The 26,238-nt window shown below is 40.0% G+C and overlaps 1 protein-coding gene across 6 annotated transcripts; it reads left to right on the top strand.

Annotated features, from left to right (window-relative positions):
• Positions 1-7,225: 7,225 nt before the first annotated feature.
• Positions 7,226-25,985, top strand: ppfibp2a (PPFIA binding protein 2a). 6 transcript variants are annotated; one of them, XM_085762819.1, is made up of 24 exons: positions 7,226-7,304; positions 8,286-8,533; positions 11,417-11,503; positions 12,506-12,619; positions 14,383-14,514; positions 16,967-17,260; positions 17,590-17,682; positions 18,927-19,038; positions 19,241-19,273; positions 19,857-19,918; positions 20,603-20,681; positions 20,842-20,966; positions 21,080-21,147; positions 21,238-21,298; positions 21,464-21,602; positions 22,473-22,614; positions 22,877-23,005; positions 23,276-23,426; positions 23,639-23,750; positions 24,054-24,142; positions 24,268-24,390; positions 24,637-24,762; positions 24,881-25,069; positions 25,161-25,985. In XM_085762819.1, the coding sequence occupies exons 1-24, from the start codon at positions 7,241-7,243 to the stop codon at positions 25,380-25,382; spliced, it is 2,994 nt and encodes a 997-aa protein (XP_085618945.1). In that variant the 5' UTR covers positions 7,226-7,240; the 3' UTR covers positions 25,383-25,985. The 6 variants fall into 6 exon arrangements, with proteins under 6 accessions (XP_085618945.1, XP_085618953.1, XP_085618962.1 ...); XM_085762827.1 differs by lacking the exon at positions 16,967-17,260; XM_085762836.1 differs by lacking the exons at positions 16,967-17,260; positions 19,241-19,273.
• Positions 25,986-26,238: the final 253 nt, after the last annotated feature.

Genomic DNA, 26,238 nt, shown 5'->3' with positions numbered 1-26,238 from the left:
GCACAGTATATCCCTTTGGCTATGTACAGTTTAGTGTTTGCAGTTTTTAAAAGCAGCACAATCCTCAAAACAGTCATAGGTCAGAACAGCCAGTAGGAAAAAAAAATACTGAAATCCAATTGGCATTTACATTGCCCTTCCATCAAAACATTATAGCCATATAAACAATATGGTCTATGCTTTATATTTTGTTTGAGCTTGTGAAAGCAGGTCAAAGCCAATTTGTGTCAGAGCAAGATTTCCCCCTTCCCTTATCGAATTGTATTGTTGCACTAACACAGAATTTAAAACCCTTTAAAAAGGGCAACTGTAAAATAATAAAGGCACAGTACAATATTTATAGGCTGTATGGAGAGATACCAAGAACAGAAATGTCAGAAGAGATAAACTGTAACTGGAGAGGCTCACTGAGATAGTTAGGTTCTTCCAGGTTTTTTAGACTTTCGCTTGAAGACATCAAACATTCTCATAATATGCAAGATAAGTCATAGGAAATTAAAGCAGAAGCTCACATGTGTATCACGGGCCTGTAGGTGCTTAGAAATTCATGATGGAGCCAGATGACTGACTGGTACATAATGAATGAAGTCTGATAGGAAACCTGTTTGGGAGGCCCAAATTTTGGGGGTGTTTTTTGTTCTCTTTTCCTTACCTTTTTAAAGTGGACCTGCTCAGTTTTTTTGAGGAAGAAACTAACCACAGCCCAATCACTGAGAAAGGAAGACATGGATGGACCTGTTCCAAATCTGGAGAAGATTAAAACTATTTATTGCATATATTCAAAATCTTTTTTTTTCTAAATTAAGATAAGAACAAAATCAGTCTTGCTTTCTTTTAACTGAAAGTTGTATAATTTCCTATTTTAAATGTATCCCTCGGGAGGGAAAGAGGAGCGGAAGCTGATAAACAGTTGGATCTGATAATGACTTGTACCTAATTGATATTCAACTCATGTGCAGACCAATTTCATCATATGCTTTATCATTTTAAACCACTATATCTATGCATGAACATCATGTGCCATATGACTTCCACATACTTAAAACATTTGTGAAGAATTGCTCTAAGTCACTTCAAAGAACCTGTAATTGGTCCAGTGGTTTTGCTACGGTTTACAAGCTGAGGCTGAAGTATTTGAAGCTTGCAGATACAGTATTTGTGATATCTGGAGGGCATTAGATGAACCTGTGATGATCTTGAAAAGTAAAAACAGATCATTAAAAACATTGAAAACAAAAGTAACTTCTGTCATTGCTTCTTTTCCTTACCAGATGTATTGTGAGTGTGCACTGCATATGTATACACTAAGTACTGCACCTTATTGACCACTGAAGGCTCCACCTGACACTTTTACACTAGATAACTTATCTGACCCTGGTTTCCATTAGAGCTGCTTCTTATGGACTATTTGATGTTGTGGGGCCAGTAATGAATAATGCAGGTTTCCGTTATAAGCATCAGGGCTGTCCTAGTGCTTTCAGTAGCAGCAACTTCTGCCATCTGGTTAATAACCATGACCTTCCCATGGCATGCCTGTGCCCTGACTATAACTCACACTGAGTGTATATCATGATGATGTATCATCTAAAAGGGAGAAAAAGAAAGGATGGGTGTGGGTTGTCATTGCAGAGACAGAGGTGTGTGGGTAGCTTGTTAAGGTCTTGTTAGTGGGTGCTGTATATGACACATTTCTGGTAGGCTGTACCAGTGTGATCCTGCCAGACTGATGGTGAAAAGGAAGGGGAGAGCACCCTTTTCACAAATCATCTTACTTGGTGATATAATTATCTGTTTGACATTTACTCTTCAGTACAGTACATCGGCAAAGACCATTAGAACTGAAAAGTCTAGTGCCGTCTTAAGCACAGCATTTATTAGCAATTTCAGAATTAAATGTGTTTAGTCCCACTCTGATTCTCACTTTTCAAAACCAATTTTTTTTTTTTTCATAGAGGGGGCTCTCACTCTGCACTGGAATGACACTGATGCATAACTCTATTTCTGTGAAGCCATCTAAAGGGGCTTAACAGGCTTAGCCACTAATCTCTGGATGTTTGTGTACTAAATAGTATGTGATCAGCAAATTAGGATAAGCCTAATCACCCCTATGGGCAGCCACAATGGCACTTCCCATCCATCAAGAGACGACACCAGCTGACTTGAGAAACTTGTTTCATAACTACAGTATGTTGTAAACAAGTCTCAATTATTTGTTACTGTCAATGTTTTCAATCTACACAATATAAGATAAATGTACCATCTCTCTACCACCACCACTCTATAGCAATGCAGTTGTCGGTCATACAAAAATAGAGCTGTATAAATAATATCTTGTGGTATTTCAGGGGGATTATGTGCTGGACTATGTCTAGGCCTGATCTATCAAGGTTAGAGTATTGAACAAATTTACATATCAAACTGAGTACTTTACAGTTCATGGTTGCCATCTCGACCTCTGTGCACAAAAATACAAACTATGACACAAGAGACATTACAATAATCACATTACAACCAGCTATTCAGCTATTCCAATGACACAGTGTTGGTTAGGTTATTCATGATTTGGAAATTCTGATCAGGGATTCGCGGCTGAATAAGAACATTGATTACTGACTGACAGACTGTGACTTTGTATTTGAATCTCATTAAGACCTGTCTTTAACATGACCGATCACTTTTACTTAATCTCAACATGGGAAATGGTTAATAATATTTTGAATTATCTACCGAGATGTGGTTGGGATTTTTTGTCTCTCATCAGTGACTCTAGGCACAGTAAGCAATAACACTGAGCCAAATTATATATACTTTCTGTAAAATATACAGAGACACTGCAAACAGTGAAAATGATGCCTCTAATGACTCAGCACCGTTAATGCAGACAGCTGTTTCTTTCCTTGTGCATGCAATTAGATCCATTTCGACTGGAAATACAGTATAAACTTTCAGGGATGTTGAGACAGATGTAGATGGATTCTTATATACAGTAGAACCTAATCTTCATGGATAAAATGCACTTATTAAAATACATCACTTTAAAAAGAGGGTGTAGATCTGAAGAGGTAATCAGTATCAATGTTCAGTGTCTGTACTCAAAACCCTGAGCATGAATCTACCTTAGGTGAGAACACAGGTCTAAAACTTTGATGTGCACGTCCAAACCACTGCATGCATGTCCATGGCCGGTCTACTCTGGACACAGGGCTCTTGTAGCAAACAACATTAATATTACTGTAAGATGCAACAGTCTCTCTGCATCTCTTTGTCTTGTGTTTGCTTTTAAAGTGGATACTGAACCCACGTGGTTAATGCAACTGTAGCCACTGCTGTTAATTCTTTTGTTTGCAGACTATGAAAACAGGGAGAATACATGAATAAAGCAGTGTCTTATGAGTAAAACAAATATATTACAGAATTTAATTGTCTCCCTTTATTGAATTATGCAGAATGCTTGCCTGTGAAATAGATAAGCTGTTTTGCACATACATAAGAAATAAAAATGAGATTGAGAGAGCAGAGGTTCGAGGTCACCTCATTTCAATGATATGATTAACTATTAACTTCAAATAACATCTGTAATAGAGGTGGCATCGCACCACAATTTGAGCTGTGTGATAGCGTGGCCTCTTCCACTTACTCGCTCTCATTTTGATGAGGTTTTGAGTTTCTTCTTATCCACACTTAGAGTGTTTAGCATCTTAATTCAGTGTGCTGTGGTGTGCTGGTCTGATTATGCCAGTACAATTACTTGAGACTGTGGACACATACTTAAACTGGTGGATTTGGTTTACAAGGCATGTGAGAATCAATATCATACATGTAACATATATCACATATCTATGTGGAGCTAGCTTGTGATTTGATTTTAGGAGAGATGACAACCAGCTGAAAAACAATAAGCGATGAATGTTGAAAAAGAGGGGGTGCACTGTTACACATGTATGGCTCCTGAGGCAGCACATCTCATTATCCTGCATGTGCGTATGATGATAGCCTTATAGAGTGCATATATGTGCTCTAAACGGCCATTTGCGGTTGATGTTCATGAGCTGATGTTCAGGCTCAATTCCCTGTAATGCAAATTGTAAATCTGCTTGACTGGTTGTGGCCATTAGGAAACTATAGGAAGGTGAGGTTAGGGGTACAGGGTAAGTTAGTAAGTAAGATAAACCAAAGGAAAAAAACACAGTTAACATTAACTCTGACACAGTATGAGAAGGTCTGTGTCAGCACAGATTGTTTTCTAAAGATATGCATAAATTAGTGCATGCTTCAATTAATCTCTGCACACCGTAATAGATTTAATTCTCAGCCATGTGTATTTTGATGTTAGGAAACTACAGTGGACTGAACCTCACATTAAAATTCCATATAATGGATCGAAGCCTGCGAGCTAGTTCAGGCAGCCAACTCGAGCTGCGCTGTGTCACTCTCATGACATCATACTGTACACACACCCTCTCAATTTGGCGGTCTATTTAAGATGGGCGACCCATCGTCCTCTTTGCTCGTCTATGACACAGCAGCATCTCAGCGCTACCCTATTTTCTGCCCCACCACCACCCCAGCTTCCACCTGTAGGCTCCGGGTTAAGATAGTCGCTCATCACTCCCATATACTTTAATGAAATCCTATTCACAGGGAGTGATGAAGTCGGAGCCTTGACGCCAAACTCAAATGTATAATGAAGCTGCAATAAACATTTTTAATCTTGAGTTGTCTGACTGAATTGTTTTTTGTATCAAGATCAACAACACATCACAACCCCAATAAGGAAAAAATCACCAGAAAATTATGAGAATGACAAAATGACAAATTTTATGACGAATTTACGACAGTTTCTAATCTTTATCCTTTAACTACAATTCACTACATACGAGGAATAAAAAGGGGAACAGAAAAGCGCCTAGAACAGAAAGATTGAGAAGAGAGATGGTGGTGACGAAGAGAAAATGTCTTGATGTATGTCTTTCCCATTATCTTGTGTCTTGCAGGGATGTTGCTGAGTGTGACAGATATAAACAAGGAACAAGTGTAACCTCTCCTACTGTCTTTCCCCCCTCACTCTCTGTGCAATAATTGCTCCCTTCAGCTGGGACAGGATCTGCTCAGAGCAGTCCTTAAAGTGACCATGCCTAGGTAGCTCATCTTTTAGACGATCGATTCTCCACTCTGAAGAGACTATATTAGTCTGAACATACTCTGAGACCAAGGTCAGTGTCTCTCATCTAACTGGTGTCAGATCCACAATACACAGCACACCAGCATTTTCTGTTATTACACCTTAAGTTTAAAGTGATGAGAACAGATATCACTCTTGTTTTAGATTACAGTTTGTCCATTTGAATCTTGATGCCATAGTTTGACTGGTAAAATAAGTCACAGCTCCAAGTGAAACAAACACTGAAAGCTCAAAACACTGCCATTTATAAGGCTAATAAACACACCTGACCACACTGGCTCAGGTATCTATCTCTCACTGTCTCTTTTTTTCACATGCACTGGAGCACAACTTTTTGCTTCATTGGCTGAACATAAATACATTTTAACTTCCAACTATAAAATCTGTTACCAACTATAAAGTCTGACAGTTACTGTAGGAAAAAAACAAGATAAAGAATGAGGTGTGATAAAATAGGTGTTTGAATGAAATTATATAAATTGTGGCAATGCCATCCTTTTTGTTATTTCTATATTATCTCATACACATACCGCTGACAAAGCTTAAATCACATAATAACTGAGGAAATGAAAGAAAATGAGATACAGAGATAAAGAAGACAATTTCTCACTTATTGTCTTACTATGACAGGATCAGACTTATTTCAAAGCTCACCAAGTCACACTCTTAAAGTCACACTCTTATCCTCAATCAATAGAAAACAAAGCTTTTGGCAAGGCCATGAAGCATTTGTATTCTTTCATTTATTTTAACTTTAAAGTCTGTGTATTCAGAGCAGGCTTACACAGAATCTCTGTCCAGTAATCATGATGACAAGGTGCTAATATGTTCCCAGACTACGTGATTTAAAAAAAACAACTATTTCACCAATTTTTATTCTCACTTTGTCGCTGTCTCCTCTTTGGATTTGGTTAAGGATACTGTCCAGGATTTGTTCAGGTTCATAAACTATAAGCCAGGACTCTGACTTCATTATATCTACTTCAGGCAAGAAGACTTCAAGAGAACTTCACGATTACCAATGTTGTGTTTCTGCACAAACTGCAAATAACATTTCCTCTTGCATTTTTCTCATTTGAAGTATGCTATACTCTTATTTACATACGTACATGCCAAAAAACCTAAAGTAACTATCTTTCCCAAACCTCGATGATAACACTTCAGGAGCATATAGTGATTTTTTTTCCTTGTTTCAGTTGTAAACTTACAGTATGACAGAAGAATCTGTATGAAGATGTCTTTTTTTTTTCTTGACCAGTGATGCACCCTGTTGGCCATACTGTATATGACAGCAAACAAAATATGAAATGTAATTTAATCACACCAGTTTAACCAGTTAAATACATCACTCATAATGACAAACTGAACAATAAACTCCAGTATACACTATAGGCTACTCTTACTGCAGTTGTGTAGTTACAATCCAAAAGAGTGTGGATGAGCACATTACAAGATGTAATAACTGACTGATCCAGATTTTCAACACACATGAAATAAAACACAACCAGATGGGTAACACGTTAGTAGGTTTCTAAAGCAAACGTTCTTTCAGTCTCATAGGTCACATCCAAGCATATTATTATTATTATTATTATCATTAGGTCTAATGTGATTGTGTGACTAATGTAGCCCCATGATATAGAAAAACCTGTGAGTTTCACACAAACCAGTCAAATTGAATTCACAAATTATGCCAGAAGAGGGGAAATACATACAAACAATAAAGAAAACAAACAAACTATTCTAAATATGAGTTTTGGCCTCATGTGAATCACAGCTCTGACAATGGGTAAGGCTCTGGCCGCAAAATGAGAGGAGACTTTAAACCCAAAAACCACATTCAGGAGGTTATTTACTTCCAAGTCACTCAGATGTCAGGACAGCTGTTGGAGTTTGCCTGTGGAAGGATCTAAGTGCGACAAGGAAGAGGAGCAGTCTGCAACGGTCTGCAACTTCTGTCGTACGTCTCTGCCTCTCATTCCACCAGCTAACAATCTGTCCTCTACAGACCTGTGAATGAGGATCTACTAGTGCTGCTTTATTAGACAGTGTGTTGCCATGGCGTCAAATGCCAGCCACATGTTGGAGGCTGCCTTGGAGCAAATGGACGACATTATTGCTGGTAAGAGTTTCTGTTTGATTATCAGAATTTCAATACACTGCCCAGTTTGTAATTGCAGGCTTAGTTTGTAATTGCAGGCCTTCATAAAACTGGCATTCCCCACATGAGTTCCCTTTGGGAGATTATTCTATGTATATACAGCACACATGTGTACATATGGAATAAAAGTCTTTCTCAGGAGGACTGAAACTGGACAAGCTATGAACAAGAGCTAGAAAAGAAAGGAGCTTCTGTTGTACCACGAGCCCTTGTTGACGATGAGACACCACTTGATTTCATCTGGAGAGGTTTTACTGAGATGGAAGTAAGCTTTTGATTAGATGAGAGCTCTGAACTCACTCAATTGTGATTTTTTCTGCTTTTATTACTTCTCATTACGCACACTGATTACAGAACCTTAAGTTACCTTCCAGTATCTTTCCCTCTGTATTTTCTAACAGAGGTGATACATTTTAGCCAGCAGTGTTTTTGCACAAGGTCAGAAGGGAAAGTTCTATTTATAGAGGTGAAAGCTCAACCATTAGCACACTTCACTGAGAAACTACATCACACACAACAGCAAATAATCACACACTGCTCGTGAATGATTTACATTCGACCACAAAATATGCATCTGTCCACATGTCCACATGTCCACTTTGTGTTCTGACTGCATTACTGATCTTTTGATTTAACTCAAGACAGCATATTATAAAGGAACTCTCAGTAACTTGGACACAATGATTACAGTAACCTATGAGCTGAAACTCTAATTTGTGGATTTCAGAGACCACAGTGTACAGCACTGGGCCATTTGATGCTATTTATAACCAGTAAGCCACGCTGGAACACAATAGTGCCCTCAAGAGGTTATTTCAGGAACTTTTCTGATAATACAGCTGCCTGCCAGTCACCTTTCGGTCAGTGGTATTCTCAGTACTGATGTCCAAGAAGAAAGGATGCTAAACATGATAAATTATTTCCTATTGTTCTTTTCTCAAGGTAAAATTGGTGAAGGGCTGTTCAGTGCTCTTACACAAGTAGATGGCCAGGGTTTCCAGTCCTCACAAAGTACCCAACAGCAGCCCCCTCCCCCACCCGCGGACCCTGCCCTCAAGACTCTGCAGCTGACTGAGGCCCTCAGGGCAGTGCTGGAGGACAAGGGAAGTGAGGAGGAACAGGACTCTCTCAGGAGACAGGTTTCCACGGATACAGCAAATGTTATACTAAAATGGCTGGAGAGAGACAAGGTGAGTCCTGTCTCACACAACTCTGATGGCCTTGATCAGTAAGGAATAGATGATTGACCATAACAGCATTATATAATGCTGGAAAGATCCAAAATCCAACCCATGATAAAGGATCGTCTTAGTTTACTCTTACTACTCTTACTTTACTCCTCTACAGTCTACAACTAGAGTCCATTTTTTTAACTTGCGTGATATGGTGCTCTTTGATCCCGGCCATCAACATCTGGAGGGCTTTTTCCTGTCTGGTACAAAGCAGAGAGCTGGAAGCTGGATCTTTGCACCGGTAATGAGATCCAGAGCTCCTGTTAAAGCAGAAGCAGTACAACCACTTTTTTCTGTCCTACTCTCTGTGATTTCCTTCAGTCTTAAACCCCATTAATCCTGCCCTCTGTTTTCTTCAACAATAACTTATACCACATGTCCAGGTTTCTCACCAACAATATTTACCTTCTTCTAGTCTTCCTCTACTTAAATATGAGATTGTCAACTTTACACTCAGGTTCCCCCTCAGTCTGCTCCACTGTCTCCTCCTCTCACGCTGCAGCGTCTTGACTAACTTCTTGCTCGGCACCACATCTGACAAGCATGTGCTGCAGAAAGTTTCCTCTCCCCTGTGCCCCTTTACGAAGCCCCACAAAATCAGCTTGACTGAGAAGTACTTCAGACACAGCCAGGGAACAGACTAGACAGACAGAGAAAGGTACAGGAGACAGAAAGGGAGGACAGAAAAAGGTGAAAGATCACGAGGTGCAGCAACATTGCAGAGATGTAGTAAATGCTAAAGCATTTTGAGTATGCTTGAAAGAGGAAGCAGGAGAAAGAGAGAAAACGGGGGGAGGTAGAAGAGGTAGAAAAAAAGTGAAGAGAAGAAAGAAAGGGAGTACAGCCAACTGGCATAGTTTAAGTTATTCAGCTCAGCTCTAAAAGTCTCAGGCGGCCCAGACTCCAAACCACACGGACTGAGTCCTCTCTGTATGCTCTACAGCTGTAATATTGTGGGTCTGTAAAACGGAGCGAGTTGGATTCGTGGAGAAAGAGAGTGCAGCACAGTTTAGAGCTACTGTTTTGTCTTGTTGTGGAATCTGGTTGCTGTTCATCCTCTTTGGTACTTTGTTGCACGGGCTAAATTGTTTTGGTATACGAGCCAGACCTGCAGCACAATGGGCCTGCAAAATGGAGTATGATATTGATTTCTACAAACATTTTGCCTGGCTCAGAAAGGTAAGACACTTTCCACTTGCATGTCTGTTTTTCGTATACTTTCATACTGCACCATAATTGTGTGAAAAGATCTTGTTTGTTTACTTCACTCCTGCGGTGTTGTTGCTTTTACTGCATAATTACAGCGGCCATGCCGATGATTTGGGAAGCAGACTTGTTTTGTTTGTGAGTTGAGGAGGTGCGCTGCAGAGTGTGCAACACATGCACTAGTATACAAGTTACAAGTTTATGTAAGATAATAAAGAGCTACTGTAATTAATTAGCATGAGTATTTGAGCTATTATAGAGATGCTAAACTTTGTATTTCAGGGTAGATGTCAAATTAAGATTCTGTTGAAAAGGCAGTATTCTCCAACTTGACTGAACAAAGCAACAAGTTGGTGAATGTCTCTGTATTAAATATAAAATAACATAGCTCAATTTTATCAATTTAATCATTTCTGGTCTGGCCAGTGCATCAGATTACACGGTGGACTGGGGCGACACGTGGGTTAAGTGTTGAATGCACAACAAGTCTGCCAAACTGGTCATAAGGTTAAAGTGTTAAAGGAGAAAGATAAATGGACACACATGTCAGCTGAGATCATTTCCTGCCACTTGAACCTATAGGGAATCTTTGGACAGCACATACCATCTTGCTGCCATTAAGAAATCATTAGGCCTGACTGCCTCCATTAGGGTTTCACTCTAACTGACTCTGATGCACAGAGAAAGGTTTTGCATGCACATACGTGTCAACTATTGTTATAACAATGAATGAAAATGTGTATACTGTACTAGGTATCAATTTAGCAGCATGTGGAATACATGTGGAAAACTGTAGATTTAGAAATCTTCTCCATACCAGATGTCAAACATATCTTCATGACATTGTTTGGCAATAAATATTCTCTTTGTTAAATAGTAGAAAAGTACAGTAATGCAGTAGGTATTTGTGTATAAAGCATCTTTAAATCCAAATACACAAGTGGCTTTCCTGAAATAGTTGAGCGCACACTAAGAACTAAGTAAACAACTAAGCCAAGACTTGAACTAATAAAGCTTTCAAGCGAATTGGAGGAGGGATTTGTGTTGGAGACTATTTCTTCTGATCATTACAGTTTAAAGAAATGTTTGTAATAACACCTTAATTATGCAATCAAATATCTTGATTTTAAAACACATGGCTTATGTGTTTTAAAAGTCTGGTGCAAAGAGGCTTAATGGTATTTGAAAATTATTTCTAACCACATGAGCTGGCTGGCGCAGGATGACGGACGCTGGGCTACACAATGTTTCCATGATTGTGGTTGAAAGCCTGGATTTCTAAGAAATTTGAGCTCATTTGGTTGCACTTTACTTCCCTTGCACACTGATGGCTCTGAAATATCCCCGACTGCACAGGCAGCCCTCAGTTCAGGCTTCATTTTTTCCCAGTAATCAGTCGGTATAAAATGTTGTGCACAACTTTTAATGCTGGATTAGGACCTGTAAAGCTCTTACAGACTGACAGAAAATGAAGTTTGAGCCTAAAGGGTAAGTTGTTTTTGTGTGTGCATGCATGTGTACTGTATGAGTCAGAGGCTGTAATCGTACTGAAGGAAACTAAATTCGACCCACTGGGCAACTGTTTTGCATTAAGAGTGCACCTACTGAACTTAATGGATGACCTTTATTCTGAAGGTAAACCTCCATTCAAACGGCAACGGTGAGTCCTACCAGGAGCGGTTATCACGTCTGGAGGAAGACAAAGAGTCATTAATTCTTCAGGTGAGATTAGTCATAGCTATAGAAAACTGTTCTTTTGTTGGGGTGAATCAGTGTTATCTCTGTGTATAAGATTTTTATGACCTTTTGGATGGTTATTGAAATGGTAAAACATTTAAGGCAAAGGACGCCTCGGCATCCATCTAAAAAAGGTGAATCAGTTCCACTAGATATGAGTCTACTCAGATAAAGGAGGACATTTGACACCTTGCTGCTGGTGGGAACTGATTCCAAACAGTGCTTGTATTAAATTACAGTGTTAGAGGAAAGAGATGAGGTGAAAGGGCAAAGGTAGACTAGAGTACTGTGTTATAAATGTTGCGTAATTGTGTGCTTCATGACATGAGTGAAGCAAGAGTTATCAAGTGGGTTTGGTGCTGTTACAACACAAGAATGCCTTGTTTTGTGTGATGTGTTTGTGTATTTGCACAGGAGTGTAGGTGTGTGCAACTCTCTGCACTGCTGAACAAGTGCTTATCTCAGACAGGTTGAGGCTAGCACCACCCAGCGCTGTAGCATGTAGGAGTGGGTGAGAGCAGGTGCCCTGTTTGTTTCCTCAGGCCTCAGATAAAACATTCCTTCAGAAAATCTGCTCCAGTTGGCTGCTTGAACCCACATGTGATTAGTCATTATGTAGACTTAATAGTTTTTCTTCAGATTTACATTGAACCTGTATTCTGCTGACACTGCTGGAGCCACTGAAGTGTTGCAAGCACCTAACAAAGTAGAAAGAAACATTCATCTCTTCTCAAAGGAAATATTTGCACTACTTGACCAGGCACAGACATAAAAATGTCAACATAAATGAGTAGCAGCGATCAAATGGAAAATAGCTGATATTAAGAAAAGGCCACTGTGAGATACTCTGGCCTTAAGAGTTTTGCTCGACCGAGGCTGTAATTATGTGAGGAAATGTGGAACTGAATGATTAAACAGTTTTATTGTTCAGTTTAGTGTAAACTTATCTCTTTTATTGTTCTGTTCCCACGCACAAATTCAACACAGGTGAGTGTGCTGACAGACCAGGTGGAAGCGCAGGGGGCGAAGATCAGCGATCTACAGAGTTCCTTGGTGGAGCATCAGCACAAACTCAACTCCACGGAGGAGATGCTACAGCAGGTACACAGCTTTACTGACCTCGCTGGTTTCAGTCTTGCATTGGCTTTTTTCCACAGCTACCAAACGCTTAATGTATTACTGGACCATATTCAGGAAACTCTGACTTTCACCAGGCTTTTGTATCAATATTTTTCTTCCAGTTAATGAGATGTGACAGGGCCCCAGACTGTCCATCTATCTTCTAAATGTGATTCTTCTGTGGATCCAATCATCTCATAAGCTCTCGTATGTAACCCAGGATGGGTTCGGCTGCCTGGGAAGAAATTCCTTGCAAAGATTCCAGTGAATCTGGCTGCACATAACCTTGGTAACCAAAATATTTAGGATGTTCAGACTCATTCCAGGATACTGTCTCAAAGTTTGTGCCTGGTTTATGCAGGGCCAGACTGGTCTGTTTGGGCAGGTGATTAAAGCACCATAAGCCACACCCCCAACCTGTAACCACTGGGTCTTAGTTCCTGCATGCTCTCATACTCAAACAAACACAGAAAAGGAGAGAGAAGATAACCAAGGGAAGGAGAGAGGGACTAACGAAGAAGGGAGGAACAACTGAAAAAGGTGGAGAGATGGGAGGGAATAGAAAGAATAGGGGTGGTGCTCCTTTAAGAGAAGTTAGAAGTGTATGTCTACAACTTTCAGCTGTTTTCTTTTGACTACAAATCAACTACGGAGCCTTTGTTGAACTGAACTACAGAAACCAAATGAAATGGATGTATGAAACTTTCATCTGCTGAGACTTCCAGACACGCGCATCCATCCATGAGGGAAATACACTTATGCTTCCTTTACTACAAGCCGATACTGAAGTAAGATGAACCAGGTATTACACAGAATAAATACAACTCATTCTTATAATGCTGGGCCTGAAGTTTCCTTTCAGAGTGGACTGCTTTAGCTTTTTCTGACAAAGTTCATGAGTTCTAAGTCTTTCAGCTATCCTTTGAGTTGTGAGTTAATTCTTGGTGTATACGTTGGACGTGCAAAGTTGGACGTGTGCAATGTATCAAAGGGCAGGCAGGACTGGTTTCTAGAAGCCGAGGTCATAATGAGGCTTTGGATCTGAGCCGTAAATCTCTTCCTGGTGACAAAGCTCTAATATTTTCCAGAGTGCTCACAAGCCCAGATATTTTCCAAAGCTAGCGTTTTAAATGGATATATCCATACAGTATGTATCATTTCCCTGCCCCAGACTTTCACTTGTGGACTTTTAAGTGATTTACCACCTGCTTGACATCAGCCAAATTAGTAATGCATCTGCCTGCATAGCCTGACTTAACTCTCAAGGCTGACACCTAAAGAAGAGAGGTAGTCACGGAACAGTATATAGGAAACCCATAGTTTCCCTCTGTAGCAGGTTTGATTGAACGGTTCACACAGTGACAGGGAAATGCACCTGTCACAGTCATTTTATGTTCTTTCTCTGAATGTTTAGCATGGCTTCTGTAGCCCTCTCTCTCACACACTCTCTCTCTCCTCCTCTCTGCTGTGTGCTTTGAGTGAGCTGTGAAATAGGCATTATAAATAGTGGTCATGGGTTGTGTATATTTAGCCACTCAAACAGCGTTTTAAACCACTGGGTTTGTCTGAGGGGACTGTCATTACAGAACTGGTGGCTTGCTGTGCCTCACTCTTAATGTTGCCTTTGTTCAGTAAGTACTGTCTGTTGTGTGTCACTAAAGGGATAAAGTCTTTATGTATGTTTATGTTTACCTGTGTGTCTACTTGTGTTGCTTCATGCTGTTGCCGTATGTTGTTGATGACAGGAACTCGTGCATAGGACGTCACTCGAGAACCAGAAACTGAGTCTTATGGGGGAGGTGTCCTACCTGAAACTAAAGCTGGCAGACATGGAGGGAAAACAGGTCCATGGTGTGGAGAGGCAGCACAAAGCAGAGGTAGGGCATTTAACAGACCTGAATGTGACAAGTTCTTGTGCTCATTAAGTTTTTATTTACACTATGTGGTATGGTTGTTTAGTTTGTCAGAACTAATTTGACAATGTATCACTCAGACTTGATTCACTTGCATTGAGCTATCACTGATTTCCCTATTTATATAATTTTGTCATCAAACTTCATATTCTTGTTTTAGCAGATTTATTTATATGAACATGGCAGGCTCACAGCCAAATTGCCATATAGTCTGTTTCATTGAGAACTGCCTGCAAGGAGGAATTAGTTTGGGCAAAATCATCAGGAAGGAACACGTCTGTTTTCCTTCAGTCTTTGGAAATTTGAACCTAACTCTGCCAGGAATGACGAGGGTACACACAAAAATCTGCCTTGTGTTCTGAAGGATCTAACCTTGAAGTCAGCTGCTGATTTTATGGAAGACCATAAACACTTTCTGGATGAATGTAGGGGAACATTCACCAAAATCCTGGCTCTGTTGTTCCTGGCCAAAGTCTATAGGAAAAAAAAGTCTCCAAGGGGTTTCATTTTTTTGTCAGTTTAAACTGAATCATGTATTTGCTTAAGACCAATGTGTTAGATTACCAACAGACATCCTGGGCATTTAGTGACCATATGAACTAGAGAAAGGGAAGGCAGGGAAAGCTGCAGCTATTACTAAAGAGGATACAGTAATGTATGTAGTTTCTGTCAAAACACTGCTGGTCAAAGAGCCTTTGTGTTCACAGGTTATGAGAGTTCAGGCATAGCGGAGCTGGCATGATGGATGGTGGGCCAAATATGAGTGTGTGTAGGCTTCAGCCCAGAGAATTTAGTTCTTGCTGGTGGGTTAAGGTTGAGTAGGCCATTCTGAAAAAATTGACCCCCTCCCTACCTGAAGCCATATCCCTGAAAACAGCTGACGTTTTTACAACAACAAAAACAGAAAAGTCAACTGAATGTACTTGAATTTTTAAGGAATTTAATATGTATTTCTCAGCCAGGAGAAAATAGCTATGAGTTTCAACACTTCTCAATTCTATCTTCTTTATGTATACAAACTCAACTTTCCTCTCAAAAGCTGCTTGGACTTAAGGATAATAGGAAAAATTCTCTTTCAACACTTTGCTGGCTTTCCACGTGCTTCCTTTACTACACAAACGTGTCCACACAAATGCCTGTTTGCACTCACATACACACTCTCCAAACATGTGCAAGCCTTCTTGCTGTGGAGCCTGTAAGCTCATAGTTAAATTTAGCCATGGAGGCACTTCATATCATCTGTCATATCCGCTGTACCAGACCCCGAGTGAGACTTCCTCTGTCCACAGTCCGAACATAACTTGGCTGCTGTTTACACTTTTTCTGAAGGAACATGATCACCTCTAAAAGATGGCAAACCTATTCACCTCTCTCGCTGTTTCTCAACACAAACTACCCCTTGCATGGGGGTGCATGTTATGGTAGTTAAGGTTCATATACAAAATCAAAACAATGTGTGTTTTTGGACTAGGCATGGGACGACGTAAGAATTTCATGTCACTATTTTTCTTGCCAAAATAACTAGGACTCACAATATTATCATGATAATTACCAAAATATCCTTTAAACTCTTCAACTGGCACTAGAACAACAAAAATCTCTTTGTTTTTATTTTTTCACTGTTTTTTCCCCCCACAAAGTCCTATGTGAATATTTGCGTTGCTGCTTAGAGCAGCAGAACAGACTTGCAGTGGGATTACTGTATGCCTGTGGTAATGCACATCAATGTTAAATATATGCAACAAGATTTTGTCATATTAGATTCTAATTAGGTTGATCTGTTTCTTATGGGCTTTCGCCAAATTAATATTACAGTTGATGTTAGAAAGAAAACTTTAGAGCTAAAAGGTGACACTAATTAGCTATTTAGCTACATAGCTAACATTACCTCGACGACATGAGCTTAATTTGGTGTCTAAAATGTTATATATTGTTTGCAAAGCACAGTAATGAAACATAACAAATATGTAGATGGACATCAACACTGTATTACATTAAAAAGTAGCAAAAATGTTGGTTGATTTTACTGGGACTTCGGTGAACAGAGCTGAATAGTTGCAGTAGAGATGACAGATGACAGATGGTCCATGTTTTGGAATCCATAATATTTTCACACATCCAGTTTAACTTTCTGTTCATCCCTACCTTGGCCCTGTGTGGCTGTAGAGGGGCCGAGCCAAGGGTCTATATTTCTAATGCAGGTTCAATATCATATTTACATGTTCAGATTATATTCAGGCTAGAATATGAGATTACCTAGAAATAATGTAGCAGGAAAAAGTGTATTGAAATGCACTTTCTGCAATCATGCATTTACACACAAATACAGATGTACTGTATACACCTACTCTACAGTGTTTCCACTTCTCTTTCTAAGCATTTTTCTCAATTCTCTCTCCCTCACTGCATCTGTCAGACTGTAGTGAATTTCATTAGCGAGCTGCAAGAACAGATGTGTAGGTTTCAGAAGGAGATCAATAGCAAGATTCAGGAGAAAAAAGCCTTGGAGATCCCGGCAGACAGCAGTTCTTTGGTGGCGTGCCACACCGAGCCCACCATGGGCGAGGGCTCATACCACGGTCCATCCTGTGACAGAACCACAGAGGTGATGCACAACTTAGAAGATGTTCCAGATGTGTCCGACAGTGACACACCCAGCTCGGATGACTGTGGACCAGATGCAGAGCAGGAGCGCTGTACAGGAGAAAGTGTAGGCACAGCTTGCCTGCGTGACATGTAACATTGTGTACAGCATGGGTCGTCTTAACATTGGTGTGTGCAACCCTTTGGCTCAGATACAAAGGAAACAAGGATTTTTTAAAATATCCTCAGCAATGCTTCATGTCCCTGTACAACCCGGTCAATCTGTTGTGCATCAGTGTGAGACACAGCTAATACTTATATAATAGTGTGTGTGCTCTATTGTGCAGACTTACTAACATCACCTGACTATTCATTCCTGTTTTTCAAGTGATGCAGTTTTCCATTAAGGCTTGCAGCTGAGATTAAGAGGCATATTTTCCTCATGTTTGGTTTCAGGGCTTACTTAAGGAGCTCAGGATTCTTAAGGACAAAGTGGAGCACCTTGAGGATCAGAAGCTACAGTATGAGAAGAAACTAAAAGCAACAAAGGTAAAAGAAAGTTCTGATTTCCGCGGTGTCTAGACTTTGAAATGCACCACACCAGTGCCCAAATTCCACTACTAACTGTCCACTTAACTTTCCGAAATGCTGTCCAATGCAATGTTCCAGCCAGTTAAGTGAGTCATATTCTTTGCACACACTCTCATTCATGGACACCTATGTTGTCTTTATAAGTCTGAGAGCTATTTAGCTTCTATTTCAAAGCACTGAAATAGAGTTAATAATGGCTTAGTCCTTTTTTTTAATGTCCCTCTTGTATTTTTTGGCATGATCCTTCTTAGGCTCTGTCCTCTTTTAGGATATTATTATTATCCCTCATCCCTTCAGTCTTTCTTACTCCTTTCCTCCCAGTACACTAGTTGTATCTGTGTATTAGATTATATTAGATAATATAATATAATATTTTCTTGTGCTGTTATTCTTCTACCATTTCAAAAGACGCATCTGCTTATTCACTTTTAACAAACTAGCCCCTGTGTGTGCCTGTTCAACTTACAGACACAACAGTAGATGAGGTCCACCTGCTTTGTTGGGCAGTATATGTGAATACCGTAGAATTCATACCATACATACAACCAATAGAATACCACAGAAGTCATTATTGGCTTAAGTTTTTAGTTTTAGCTTTGAATTCATAAAATACCCCATTGGCATTGCTCTATTAAATAGATTTTACTTTCTTTCTTTTTTTTAAAATAATTTTTTAAAATAATATGGTACATTACACTAAAATATCTTCCTTGTTATTCTCAGTTTGGTAGATGATGGTTTGACTGATATTCTTTAAATCAAAGAAAGTCTTAACAGTAGAAAATCTGCTTTATAAAAAAGATTTTATGTGTGAGCTCATGTATCTTATTCTACCTTTTTAAACAAACCAGCGGGGAATAATGATTTGAAGTAGAGCAACACAGGGGTATTATGTGGTTTATAAGGCAAGAAGTTTTCATCCACAGACTGGTGAATAGATCAGCCTGAACTTTATAACCATCTGTTTTTTCCGTGACTTACTTCAAAACAAACTATAAAGTCACGGACATGTGCTGGAACTTTAAATGAAGTTGCATTTACACGCCCTGTTTATTTCTGTTTGCTTTTTTTTTGTTTTTTTGTGAATGTGAAAAGTGCTTTTAGGTATAGCTGTGCATGTTAAACACAATTGGCACATAAAGCACCTTTGTGTAGAACTGCATGTCCTGTCTGCTAAGATTCCTCATGTGTGGCACCAACAGGCAGAGATCAGCAGCCTTCAGCAGCTTTTGCTCAGTAAGAACGCTGAGATCGAGAGCTTGCACACTCAGCTGCTGGCCAGACCCTCTCTATCCACCGAGAACTCAGAGAGAGGTAAGCACAGCACCTCGCTTCACGGCCTCCACCAACCTGCCACCTACAGCCTCTCACTGTCTGAGTTAGCCACGCTCATAGGTGACACAGTTAATGACTCCTATTTGCATTCATTAACTTGTACAGTAACAACTGTAGGAAAACTCTGTCTTGGCCCTGAATAAACGGTCTCATCATGGGTCTCTGTGCATCTCTCTCTCAGAGGAGATGTACAGGAAGAGGCTAAATGCCAAATGTAAGCCTGAACAGTATTTCATGAAAATTATTTTGAACCCATGGGCCATGTCTACTTGTGGTTTTTCATTTTATTTCCTTTCTCCAGACGTCTCTTTATCCTATTTTCCGTTTCCTTCTGCTCTTAGGGGTGGATTTGACCAACACCACCTGGTTTACTTACTTGATGCACTATCTCTCTTCCCTCTGGGTTCTTTGTTGTCTTTATGGACATCCCCAAGAGCACGATCTCTTGTTTGTTCTTAATTTTGTCTGTCACAGATAAACATTTATCTGGGGTACTTAAGTAAATCACTGTCATTCACTGGCCTTGCTCAGCACTTATTACAAAGGTGTATTTATGGACCGTTCGCCCAGATATGTTAAAGCTGACATGGCCAAAGCTATGACTGGTGGATAAAAAAGACTTTCTAAAAATACATGGTTTAGATGTAACTCTAGTAAGGAATAAATATTACAACATGTCATTTATTTTTGCTTTTCCATTCGTTTTCCAACGTGCAGTTAAATATGTCCATACAAAATGATAACTTCTATGACAAGCAGCTGCCTATTAATAATCAGTATGGGGTTTCTCTTTATAGATCAGGAACTGCAGAAGCTTAAGACTGGAATGAAATCACTGGTTGCTGCCAACGACGAAAAGGTAAGCGACCGGGAATCTGGAAACCTTTTCTTTCACTTTCTGGGGAGCACAGCTGTGTGTGATTAAGTACAAGGCAGCATATGTGTTGTTTACTACAATGTTAAGTGTCTTACTGGCATGTATACACAAGTGCTATCATCACTGCTGTTTGCAAGGTCAGAAGGTAACTGTTTTTAGATGTTGTCATTTCTTAGAGGCGCCACCCTCCAACCATTTATAGTACAGAGGGGCTTTTGTATTCTTCCACCCAGAGAATCATGGACTTTAAAGACTTACAGACACAGCCCTACATGTGGCACACTAGTGAAGACACACACATACACACACCCCAAGGCGAGCCATTTCAGGCAAAGCCACACTTAAGTAGGCCTTGATCTGCCAAGCCTAATTTTGGAGTGAGCTGCATTAAGAGAACCATGGCGAAACCAGGCACGGGCACCACTTCAAAAAACACACACTCTGCGCAGCTGGTCACCACAACTAAGATTTCCAGCCAGGCCCATGTCAATCCCCTCCCTATCCACTACACTGATGTAAAGGCCATATGGTGAGAGATGGATACTTGTGTGGCATATTAGCTAGTAGCGTGGCTAGGCAGATAGTCTATACGTGTTTCCTAACCTTAGATAAACATCTTAATTGGGTTTTGTGGTCCTTAAACCTCCCCCATTCTTTTTTCTGTAGGACCGGCGTATTGAAGAGCTCACTCTACTTCTGAATCAGTGCAGGCAATTCAGAGAGGTCACTCACACCACAAGGCAAGGTAATCGGCTTTTTCACTCCTTGGGCACTTGAAACGTTTGTATTTTCTTAGCAATAACATTTGAGCTTAATGAAAGCCATCACACTTCCTTTCCGAATAGAAGTGTGTGCCACAGCTTGAGTTCAGGGAACAAAAATATTTCCTCTCTTTGTTGCTGTAGCACCACCTGCTGTTCATTCATTACCAAATGGAAGGACTTCCTCAAGCAGCAGTGAGGAGGAAGAGCAGGGGCTGATGAAGAATAGCGACTCTGCCAGTGCGAAATCTGAGGATGTTAAATCAGAAGTGGGTTCAAAAAATTTTATGTTGACTGATCTCAAATTCAAGTTTGCTGATTCCATGAACATGATTTTAAATAGTATTTTAGTTCCTCTAACTTTAATTTTTACCCATCACAGGTTTCTACAAACAGTTCTTCCTCCCAAAACACGTCACTTTCATCAGTCCAGAAGGACAGTGATTCCAGGTACAGTAGCAAAGAAGCTGGCGATCAATGACATCATGACAAAGTCTGTTAGTTGGATTTGACTGAGATGATTGTGCTTTTTTTTCTCAGAACAGAACCACAGATTCTATCAAGTAGCATGAATGACCTAACAAATGGATCTTCACAAAAGGTACTTTTTAGTCATCAAATAAATCTAAAATGGCAATGGCAACAGTACGTGTATGCTGTCGTGTCTCATATGATGGATTTGCGACTGAATTGAAAATTTGTGTCACTTCTACACAATTTTCGAATTCCCTTGTCTTTCACATTAATGTCTCTGTGGGTTATCCAGAGTGCTTCACTTGACACCAGGAGTCAGACGTTGCCCATGAATTCCTCTCTGTCGGAGGAAAACGGGATCGGTGACTGCAGCAGTGAAATTCAGAGCCAAAGGTCTCCAGATGGGAGCGAAGATGGAGACTCCAGCCAAAGTAAATCCAGACACATTAACTCAGGCTGTAATTTATGACATGATTGATAGTGCTCAGTAATAATCCTACATCTAGGATCAGACCTCCTTTTTCTGAGGAGTGGTCAGGGGGGTAGTAATTCCCATGGGCAAAGGCAGGATTTGTATCTAAAGCAAACCACTCTGCTTTGACCAGACGACCATTACACCTTTGATCACAACTAATTGCAGAGTCTTCTGACAGAGCTGATGGATCATGGGATAGTATTTCTCACCAAACACACCCTCTCGCTCGCTCTGATTGACCACATTCATCCCAGCTCCACCCTTCCTCAGCCACACTGACCAGTTTTAACTCGAGCCCCACCCTGATTTCTCTCTGCCAAGTTCTCCTGCAAAGTACTTACTGAGTGCAGCCTATATCATAAAGATCGCACCTTGTAAATTTGATCCTAAACCCGTTCTTTTTCACGGGACATTAACTGATGACTTATTTGCTGAGCTCAATGGTCTGTAACCTGCGTTCTCTCTCCTGAATAGAGCATTGTGAAAAAGCAGACCACCACACATGTACCACTTAGCTCCTAATGTGCTGTTGAGTTTTTGGCTGCTTTTTACTCAGTCATCAAGATTGTGCCTCCAACAATTCACAACTACTAAAAACTACAAAAATAAAGACAGACCAGATTCTTTCAAAGGCATCATTACTGAAATTATTATTTGGCAACATTATCTTGGGGTGTGTATCTGCTCAAGTTATTAGGAGTACACTTCCATTTTTAACTACTCAACTGTGTCTATAAAATGTTGCAATATGTGCATAGCCCTAAATGATTTGAATCACATTTGTACTTAGTATTACACTGACTATGTTTTCTGTAACCTCTAACAGAAAAGCTGGAGAAATCTGATGACAGCACGTCAAGCGATAATTCCCCTGTTCATTCTGGGGCAAATACACAGGCTGGCCAACGAGCTGTGGGCTCACCAGAATACATGAAGAATAACAGGAGCTTCAAGAGACTCTGGGGAAAGTGAGTGTTGTAAAATAGATTAATACCTCAACAGCATGTCAGCACAGATTATCAGCACCAAGGCAAGAAGAAAACACCAGCCAGTAGCCTGACTTTGAATGGTGTTTTTTAATAATAGAGATATATTTAAATAACAAATTATGCATATCGTTTAACATGTTAAATTGTAAATATTTACAAATGTATTCTTTAAAAAAAAATGTTTTCATGATTACTGTATGAGAATCAAAGTGACGTCTGGAGTTTCTCCTTATCTATTCAGGCTGCGAAGAACCCAGTCTGGAGGACTTCAGGCAGCAGATCCAGATGGCGGTCAGTTTAGAAGAGGGGGGCTACGGGCTACAGCAGGACCCAGACTAACCAGGACCCCTGAATCATATGACCCTGCACGGTAAAACTGTGTGCCTTCCTTGAGCCTGTAACACTCTTCACATGTCTATTTTAAGGATTTTGTATTGTTTTTTTATCACTTTACTTCACTACCTTATAATAATCTGGTTTAGTTCTCTCACCTCATTCTTCACTCCTCAATTTCCTAATGGCCACAATGAAAAGATGTTTTAAAAGTATTGTATGCAAGTATGTATGTAGTTTACAGAGAATATCATCATTTTAAACAAATCAACTAATCCAGTGTCTAATATCTCTTTTTTCCTGTCAGTGATTTGAATATTCCATTCAGCCAGTGGACCAAGGAGCAGGTGTGTGGCTGGCTAGAGGACTATGGACTGGGCCAGTACGTCAGTCTCTCCAGACAGTGGGTAGAAAATGGACAGACGCTGCTGTCTGCTACACCTCAGGACTTTGAGAAGGTCAGAGAATAAAAGAGGTTTATGTGCCTTTAAACTCCACTCATTAATAATGCATATGATACATCAGAAATGATAATATTTCAATACTCTAGGTCAGACATACTAAAAAAGTATTTATCAGGGTGAAATAAATTGCCTGGTGTTTGTGTAATACCAATGATTTACTCTAATGTTTAGTTTGTATCATGACATACACTCCTTTCTGACCTCAGGAGATGGGTATGAAGAACCCCCTGCACAGGAAGAAGTTGCAGCTCGCTCTGAGGGCATTCACCACTAAAGTTATAGAGAAATCGTCAGAGCTGGACTACATCTGGGTCACCCGTAAGACTCTTCTCTACATGCAATATTTTGAACTTCCAATGCAGTTTGCTCTCATTTGAAGCAGATATTTGAATAGACAGTTGGAGATCTTATGTCACAAAGCAAACAAAGAAATGTTATGTGTGAGACGTAGATATGAAAAAAAAAAAAAATGCAAATTCTGATTGCCAATCAGAACCAGGAACTGTATTTCAATGGAGCTGTTACAGGGGTAGTGTTTTGACAGCTGACTGCTGGAGCTTGTATCAGCATTGAAATGATTAGTGAGTGAAGTGAATTAATGTCTGACTTTCACCTGTTTAGGCTGGTTGGATGATATTGGTTTGCCTCAGTATAAAGACCAGTTCCATGAGGCCCGAGTGGATGGTCGAATGATACAATACCTCACAGTGGTAAGACGTACTGTTGTACTGTATGTACATGTCAGATAGATGCCTGGGAATACATTTAGTTCAATTTCAAACATAAATAAATGTTATGAATTATGTTCACTGATGTTCCGCTGCTCTTCACACAGAATGACCTCTTGACTCTAAAGGTCACCAGCCAGCTTCATCATCTCAGTATTAAATGTGCCATTCATGTCCTTCACGCCAACAAGTTCAACCCCCACTGTCTTCGACGCAGACCAGGGGAGGAGGTAAGCCAGGATAGAGGGTAGCAGTCAGAAGCTGAAGTTGTGTATTGCTCTACTTAGACACTGCTCTTAGAATGGTGAACAGATGTAATAACATCTGGTGGCCACAAGATGGTGATAGACAAACGTTAATGAATAGAAGAAAAGAAAATCTTCATTTCCTACATGCTGTTTAAGAGTCAGTTGGTTATGAATGAGATGGAAAGGCATATAATGTCAAATGATATTCTTTTTTTTAACTCTCTGCAGAAACATCCGACTCCCTCAGAGGTGGTGCAGTGGTCTAACCATCGTGTGATGGAATGGCTTAGAGCCGTTGACTTGGCAGAATACGCTCCTAATCTTCGGGGCAGCGGGGTTCATGGTGGGCTGATTGTAAGTCCTGAGAATTTTCACAACTCTTTCACAAATTTATCAGGACACAGTGGCATTGCATGCTTACATCAACATGCCTGGGGACCTAAACTTGCTGTCATTTTCTGCTCTTCTGTAGATCCTGGAGCCACGCTTCAGTTCAGAAACATTGGCCCTGCTGTTAAATATTCCTCCACAGAAAACTCTTCTCCGGCGCCACCTTGCCACAGCCTTTTCTGCCCTTGTAGGGCCTCAGGCTACACAGGAGAAGCGCGAGTATGGCAATGCCACAGGCCACGTTCCCCTCACTACCACTGCTAAAGTGAAGGTAAGAACAGAGTCTAAGCTTCCTTGGTTTTGTTTTTATAGCACAATATTAAAATGATTTATTCACGTGTTGGACATTTATGTGTTTTCAGCCAAAGAAGCTGGGCTTCACCCAATTCAGTCACCTGAGAAAGAGAAAACCTGATGACTCTGCGGACTACATATGCCCAGTAGACAGCGGAGCGCTGACAGTGAATGGGGTTTCCCGGTTGCCCTCCGCAGCACTCAGGGGCCTTAGCCCCAGCATGGTCAGACCAACTGAGAGGCTGGAGCAGCTTGGTATAAAAGCAGAGGCTAATGGCCCTAAACAATAATTTAAAAAGCACCACAGATGCACCACGCTCCCCTCTCAATCACTAAGTGACTATTGTGAATCAGTGGAACTTCTAATGCAGAAATGCAACCAAGATGCATCGACGTGGTTTTTACTGGATAGACTGCAAAGATACTGTGTGTAGCAGATTATATTATTGTTGTTAATGTATTTTTTCACCAGATGTCACTTATTACAATGTTCACCTAAAAATGGTGATGAATGATGGCATTTTGTGGAACGTTTTCTGAAAGCTGCTCTCTGCATTCCTTATACAGTCAGATTCCAAAGCTTATATTTTGCTTTTAAACAACTCATTTTACCGACCATTTTATATAAGAATTTCTATAGATTTAGGTAGAATTGATGTCTTTTTCTTATATATGTGCACCCACCGCCATGATCACAATTGATACCAGTTACTGTAAGCACTCATGTTTCTCAGTCATTTTCTGAGAAAAAAAAGAAAATTAAACAATTTTGATTGTTGATGGCTAATGACACTGTCCTGCACCTTCAAATACAGATTTAAGTCCAAACGTTGTCTTGTTTCATAAAATCATTGTGAATATGCTGTAATATAATAAACATCTGTCAGATGGTTTGTCTTGCTTCTTTTTCTTCAATTTTTTTGAAAGTGAAATGGTAAAAATCAAAAGCAGTTAGATCATACAACTGTTTGAGTGAATTACTGTATATCATACTACACAGGGAATGAAATAAAGTATAATGAGGCAAACAGATGTTTTTAAGTTTACGATAGGAGTTTAGTATTATTGCAGTAGTCATTGTGAGGGAGACAATTCTGTGTCGTTTAAGGTCTTAAAATATTTTAGGAGGATGAGTATTTGTGTCTT

The sequence above is a fragment of the Trachurus japonicus genome, chromosome 3 (genome assembly GCF_045865225.1).
Source record: "Trachurus japonicus isolate A0001 chromosome 3, Traja_1.0".
In the NCBI taxonomy this organism is placed as follows: Eukaryota; Metazoa; Chordata; class Actinopteri; order Carangiformes; family Carangidae; genus Trachurus; species Trachurus japonicus.
The sequence above is the reverse complement of the archived record's forward strand: the minus strand, read 5'-3'. Positions and strand labels throughout refer to the sequence as shown.

Bases quoted from the DNA above. Each gene is read 5' to 3' on its own strand.
- ppfibp2a (XM_085762819.1), top strand. From the start codon at position 7,241: ATGGCGTCAAATGCCAGCCACATGTTGGAGGCTGCCTTGGAGCAAATG. The intron at 17,261-17,589 runs GTAGGCACAGCT...GTTTGGTTTCAG, and splicing joins AGCGCTGTACAGGAGAAAGT to GGCTTACTTAAGGAGCTCAG. The intron at 23,006-23,275 runs GTAAAACTGTGT...TTTTCCTGTCAG, and splicing joins GAATCATATGACCCTGCACG to TGATTTGAATATTCCATTCA.